Source organism: Diaphorina citri, unplaced genomic scaffold (genome assembly GCF_000475195.1).
Source record: "Diaphorina citri unplaced genomic scaffold, Diaci psyllid genome assembly version 1.1 scaffold2296, whole genome shotgun sequence".
Lineage (NCBI taxonomy): Eukaryota > Metazoa > Arthropoda > Insecta > Hemiptera > Psyllidae > Diaphorina > Diaphorina citri.
The window spans coordinates 6,406-12,827 of NW_007379720.1; the positions used below are offsets into that span (position 1 = coordinate 6,406).

General features: G+C 38.3%; 1 protein-coding gene across 1 annotated transcript; it reads left to right on the top strand.

Annotated features, from left to right (window-relative positions):
- Positions 1 to 68: 68 nt before the first annotated feature.
- LOC113471323 (oligoribonuclease-like) lies at positions 69 to 957 on the top strand. The gene has a single exon (XM_026830398.1). The coding sequence runs from the start codon at positions 335 to 337 to the stop codon at positions 764 to 766; it is 432 nt and encodes a 143-aa protein (XP_026686199.1). The 5' UTR covers positions 69 to 334; the 3' UTR covers positions 767 to 957.
- Positions 958 to 6,422: the final 5,465 nt, after the last annotated feature.

A 6,422-nucleotide genomic window follows, 5' to 3' on the forward strand; every position in this document is an offset into this window, starting at 1 on the left:
GGTTTTTCAAACCCCCTGGAAAAAAAAAAAAAAAAAAAAAAAAAAAAAAATCGATATCAGCTTTTTCTCCATCCAGTTTTTCATTGCATTTGTCAAATTAAAATGTTCTCTTTTTCAGATAATTTTTCAGTTCAAAATTCATATGTCTTTCTATCCATTAAGCTCATAAAACTTGGTGACAAAGGTTCTTCACCTTGGTAGTTTTCAATTTAGACAAACACTCTTTATTTGGTAACAGAACATTTACAGTAGGATACAATGAAAAGGAGGTATAACAACATTGGACAACATAAGGGGCTAACATTTAGGCTGTGTCCACACATACTTGACCGCGATGGTGGATCGACCTTTTATTAATAACTTTTACCCAAATGCAACTGCTCCATTGAATTCTCTTTTACTTCCCCGTTTTCAATCGCAGGAAGTTCTGCAGAATATGAACGAGTGGTGCGTGGAACATCACAATGCTTCCGGACTCACGGATAGAGTGCGCGCTAGTTCGGTGAGCATTGAGGAAGCAGATAAACGCCTGCACCAGTTTGTGGCCAAATATGTCAAGCCCAAGACTGCCCCTATGGTAGGTGAGTATCACACCTCTAAGGAGCTCCTTAAGGACAGGTTAGAGTCAAAATATCTAATGAGAATATGTCCTTTTTGTGGCAAATTTCATCAAAAATTGGTCAAAACCGTTGGAGAGCATAGTTTACTGAGTGATAACGGGCTTGCTGGCCATTCAGTAGGTACCGGGTTTGGTCCCTACCAGTGACAAAAATTTCACTCGTTTTGTGATAGAAAATATTTCAAGTGATCACTTTCTGGTGTTCTCGTGGTAACCTAGAATGTAAATGCTAAATGTGAAGTATTGAGTCTCTTATTGCCCATCTGATGAGGAACATATTACGAGATGGGCATTCTAGAGGACAGACCACACGAGTCTAAAAATTTGAAAATTTTATATACCAGTCGGCAACGACCTTTTTTTTTTCAAAATGATAATTAACTTCATTTTTCAATAAGACAGAACAAACATATAACAAACAATAATAGGTAGTAGAGACAAAAAAAAGAAGCAATTTCCTTTTTTCCACTTTCTTATTTTAACTATAATAAAATGTCCTGTCTATTTTTGTTGAGATGTACCCCCACATCCAGAGAATATTAATAATATATAATACTTAGGTAGGTAGGTCAAATATTACCTATTCTTAGATAGGTAGGTACCTTATTTGGCGTTTGAAAATAGACCAACCTTTGTAAAGGGACAAAAAAGTTCTTGTTCTAAAAGCCTAATTAGCTTGAAAGTTCATTCCTTTCCCGCATCGGGCTAACATTATTCTAAACAGATGAGATTCGTTCTCGGAACGGGGGTGGCTTTCTCGTTATTCTGTTCTCCATTTGATTTCGGGGGGCCATAAAATCTCCGTTGTTAGAAGTCACTCTATCAAACCTCTTCAGAAAACGTGTTAATGGTAGGTACTTGGAAGATTTCCCAAGGTATACTAATTACTGACTTCCACAATATGATGAAGTTCATTGTGTACATGGGTCTCCCTTTGTTTTTTTTTTTTTATATAAATACGATCTCCATTTCCTGTGTTAGTGATGCGATTTGCGTTTGAAGGTATTCTGTGCAATATCTCTTGCATTTTAGGAAACTGTGGTTAAAGTCAGTTTTGTGCAAAACATGCGGTTGACATATAAATGCGCATAGCGACCGGTGCCAGCATGGTAGGTAAACATTGGATGTTAGGATTATTGAGATATTGGGATAAATCCTAGTTGAGAGCTCTACAGGGGTGGGTTGCACTCTTAGTGTAAGCCTCAAAACAGAGTCGAGCGGAGAGCATGTATGCATATAACATGATTATACCGATAACATTGCATTGCATAATTGTCTAACATAAACCATTGGTTTATTAAACCAACATCAAAGATGATTCGACCGATAAAATTAAGAACATACAGAGACCAAAGTTTATAAGCTAGTAATTAATACAGAGGAAAAGTGCAATTAGTCTACAAAAACATCATCAGTTCTAACTTCTAACCCTGTCTGAGGAAATCCTCTACATCCTGACCTCTAGACTCTATAGAGTTATATTAGAGGATGTGCCATTGTTGCTATTGTAAATGAAGATTCTCACAGCCTTGGGGTGTTGAAATCAGATCAAGTTTTGTAGGATATGTAGCTCTAGAGATAGGGTATTTGTAACTACATTTTATGTATGTTTTGTAGAAGATTTAATATGTAGCTATGTATTTGTAAGTAACTTCTATGTATACATTTTGTGGGATGTGTATACGATATTAATATCACAAGTCACAAGTTTTTATTACCAAAGGGTTTTTTGTTATTTGACATGGAATATTTTGCCGAAGGGCAAGGCATCCGATGGGTTAAGGGCTCCTAGAGATCTAATAAAATTATATACAGACGGTAATAAAATAGAAAAAAAACATCAAAGGGTTAAATCTGTACCTCCTGGAAGTCCTATTGTATAATGAGTGTAATAACAATTAAACTCACACGCTATTAAAACTTAACGCTTCGACTACCAGGAAAATACACACGTTTGAGACTGGGTAGATGGGGAGATAGAACGAGAGGGAGAGAAAGGGAAGGGTGTCTCGCCATATAACTCTCTCCCCCCTCCCATCTTCTTGGTGACTAGCTTTTTTTATGACTTTCTCAAAGTCCCTTCAGTTCTAAATAGGTTTAACATTTTATTATTTAATTACTTTGCGTGAAGTTCAAAAAAAAGGAGCTGGAATGAGGTAGGCAAAAAAAGTTGCTATAAGGTAGGCGAAAAAACTAATCATGGAGGCATAATATAATTTCTAATTTTATTGTGTAGAGCTGTAGAGTAATTAGAGGGAAACTTTGCACACCATATGCTAATCTAGCCTTTTAACTAGTTGAGAGCTCTACAGGGGTGGGTTGCACTCTTAGTGTAAGCCTCAAAACAGAGTCGAGCGGAGAGCATGTATGCATATAACATGATGTTATTAAGTCCAACACTAATACCAAATAGAGGAGCATTTAATCTTCTATCATCAGCCACATTACATATTCTTGAAACTTGTATTTTATTACTAACTGCTTGTAAATAATTATGGCTATCAACAGTACAATTACAATAGGTACGTGTACATACGCAGGAACTTGTTACAACCAAGTAGGGGAACACGGGGCAAAATGGCACCTCGAAAACAACTCCGTACTCTTCTAAAACAAAAGATGTACGCAGGAACTTGTTACAACCAAGTAGGGGAACACGGGGCAAAATGGCACCTCGAAAACAACTCCGTACTCTTCGAAAACAAAAGATAAAAGAATCACTTTGCAGGAATAGTTCCTAGATCATCCAAGAGAGCTCAGCACTTCCTAGCTCCTAAAAGGGGTGGGGTATCGTTTAGCTCCGAGGTACCGTTTTGCCCTGTGTTCCCCTCCAATCTGCCAATTAAATTAGAAGGGATTATAATAGTATTACTAGATTGTACTATTACTAGACGAACTATAGACTACCAGGACTAGCTGACTACTTAATATAGTGTCTTGATTCCGGATTACATGCTTTCAAAGCGTCCATTAGGCCAACGCAAATCAGTGAGCAGTTAGTATGTTATTAAGTCCAACACTAATACCAAATAGAGGAGCATTTAATCTTCTATCATCAGCCACATTACATATTCTTGAAACTTGTATTTTATTACTAACTGCTTGTAAATAATTATGGCTATCAACAGTACAATTACAATAGGTACGTGTACGTACGCAGGAACTTGTTACAACCAAGTAGGGGAACACGGGGCAAAATGGCACCTCGAAAACAACTCCGTACTCTTCTAAAACAAAAGATAAAAGAATCAACCACAGATCAAAACAAAGATAACACTTACAGGAATAGTTCCTAGATCATCCAAGAGAGCTCAGCACTTCCTAGCTCCTAAAAGGGGTGGGGTATCGTTTAGCTCCGAGGTACCGTTTTGCCCTGTGTTCCCCTGACTCCTAAAAGGGGTGGGGTATCGTTTAGCTCCGAGGTACCGTTTTGCCCTGTGTTCCCCTATGCAACTCTCGGCCATCTTACTACGGAACCACAGATCAAAACAAAGATAACACTTACAGGAATAGTTCCTAGATCATCCAAGAGAGCTCAGCACTTCCTAGCTCCTAAAAGGGGTGGGGTATCGTTTTGCCCCGAGGTACCGTTTTGCCCTGTGTTCCCCTATGCAACTCTCGGCCATCTTACTACGGAATGTTTGAAGTTCTAATTGCTACAAGAGAAGTAGGAAGACGGTAAAATGTAGAAAATTTACATTAAATCACATTTTACATTGCGACGCTGAATGATTGGAGGTAAAGATAGAGGTATGGTAGCATGAATCAGTAGAGAATGTTGTAAATGAGTAGATATTTGGATGACCATATGACCAAATATCTACTGATTTACAGGTTACAGGATTGGATAGCATGAATCAGTAGAGAATGTTGGTAAATGAGTAGATACTGGCCTGGTGACCACATGACCAAATATCTACTGATTTACAGGTTACAGGATTGGTTCAATTTACCAAAGTCGAGGCCAAGCCTAACTTAACCCAAAGCTGAAACGAATCAGTAGAGAATGTTGTAAATTAGTAGATATTTGGATGACCATAAGACCATATGACCAAATATCTACTGATTTACAGGTTACAGGATTGGTTCAATTTACCAAAGTCGAGGCCAAGCCTAACTTAACCCAAAGCTGAAAATTCAACTAAACCCAAGTTTTGCTCTCTCATAACTTGGTTAGGAACCGTAAAGGCTGTTGTTTCATGTTTTGAATTTTTGTTCGGTAATGGACTAGAGATAACCAAAGTGAGCCGAATTTTACCATTGAAAACAGAACCAAGCTTTCGGCCAAGCCAAAACAAATATCAATTATCATGAGCCACACTTTGAAATGAAACGAATTTGATCCAAGTAACTATTGAAACTTGGAACTAAATCCGTTCAGTCAACAAGTTATCAAAATTTAATTCCCATTTCAAAACCCATCACCCAACCAAGCTTTCGGCCAAGCCAAAACAAATATCAATTATCATGAGCCACACTTTGAAATGAAACGAATCTGATCCAAGTAACTATTGAAACTTGGAACTAAATCCGTTCAGTCAACAAGTTATCAAAATTTAATTCCCATTTCAAAACCCATCACCCAAACTAAATCCGTTCAGTCAACAAGTTATCAAAATTCAATTCCCATTTCAAAACCCATCACCCAATTTTAGCCCCGAGAGCGCGCCACTGAAGTACATGAACCAACAGAGCCTAGTGTGTGTGACCTTGACAACTAATGGACGACCTTGAGGATTTCAAATTACAGCATGGCGTATTTGTGTACGCATGGCTAATGCTAATGCCTATTAACTATGTTTCCTACCAGATACCATCATCATACCTACTATTTGCTGTGGAACCTCTATTACTCTATCCCAGCGATCCCATCACCCAATTTTAGCCCCGAGAGCGCGCCACTGAAGTACATGAACCATCAGAGCCTGCTGTGTGTGACCTTGACAACTAATGGACGACCTTGAGGATTTCAAATTACAGCATGGCGTATTTGTGTACGCATGGCTAATGCCTATTAACTATGTTTCCTACCAGATACCATCATCATACCTACTATTTGCTGTGGAACCTCTATTACTCTATCCCAGCGATTCCCAACCGGGGGTGGACAAAAGTAATTTTGAATTTTAACTGCTCATCAGTGCAGTACAGTCCAAAAGTAGTACTGTGAATTTTGACTTCAAGGTACTGAAATATTGAATTTTTTCAAAAGGTACTGAGTGTGTTTGGAATTCAGTAGTAATGGTACACATCAACGATCAACCTAGGTATGCGAACCCCCAGTACTGATTATGATCTTGGCGGGGGTACGTGAGATTAAATCCGGGTACCCAAGGGGTACGCAGGTGAAAAAAGGTTGTGAACCACTGCTATATCCACATTTATTGTATGTGTAGTATTATAGGTATAGGCGGTTAGGTGGTTGTGGCTGTGGATTTAATGAATTAGGTATGAAGAAGCTATGCAGAGTGCATAACTTGAGTAACTAAAAATATAGGGTGGACCAAGAAACTAAGTTGTTAATATTTGGACTTCCTAACACATCATTTCATTTGAAATCTGGAAGTTACCTACTTTCAAATTTTCTAGTTCATCCTATTTCTTTGGCCAAAAATTTATCTATTGATCTGGAATGGTGGGGATAAAAAATGTAAATAACACCCAAGTAGGCGTCTGTTCAGCTCGGATTTTGCCCCATTATTTAGCTGTGTGTGTATTCCTAGATTCCATCGGGAAGCAACCATTGCGAACGGGCCAATTTTTCTCAGAAAGATGGGTGTAAATTATCCGTCTGAACCCCCGA

Coding starts and splice junctions, on each gene's coding strand:
- LOC113471323 (XM_026830398.1), top strand. CDS start 335: ATGGTGGATCGACCTTTTATTAATAACTTTTACCCAAATGCAACTGCT.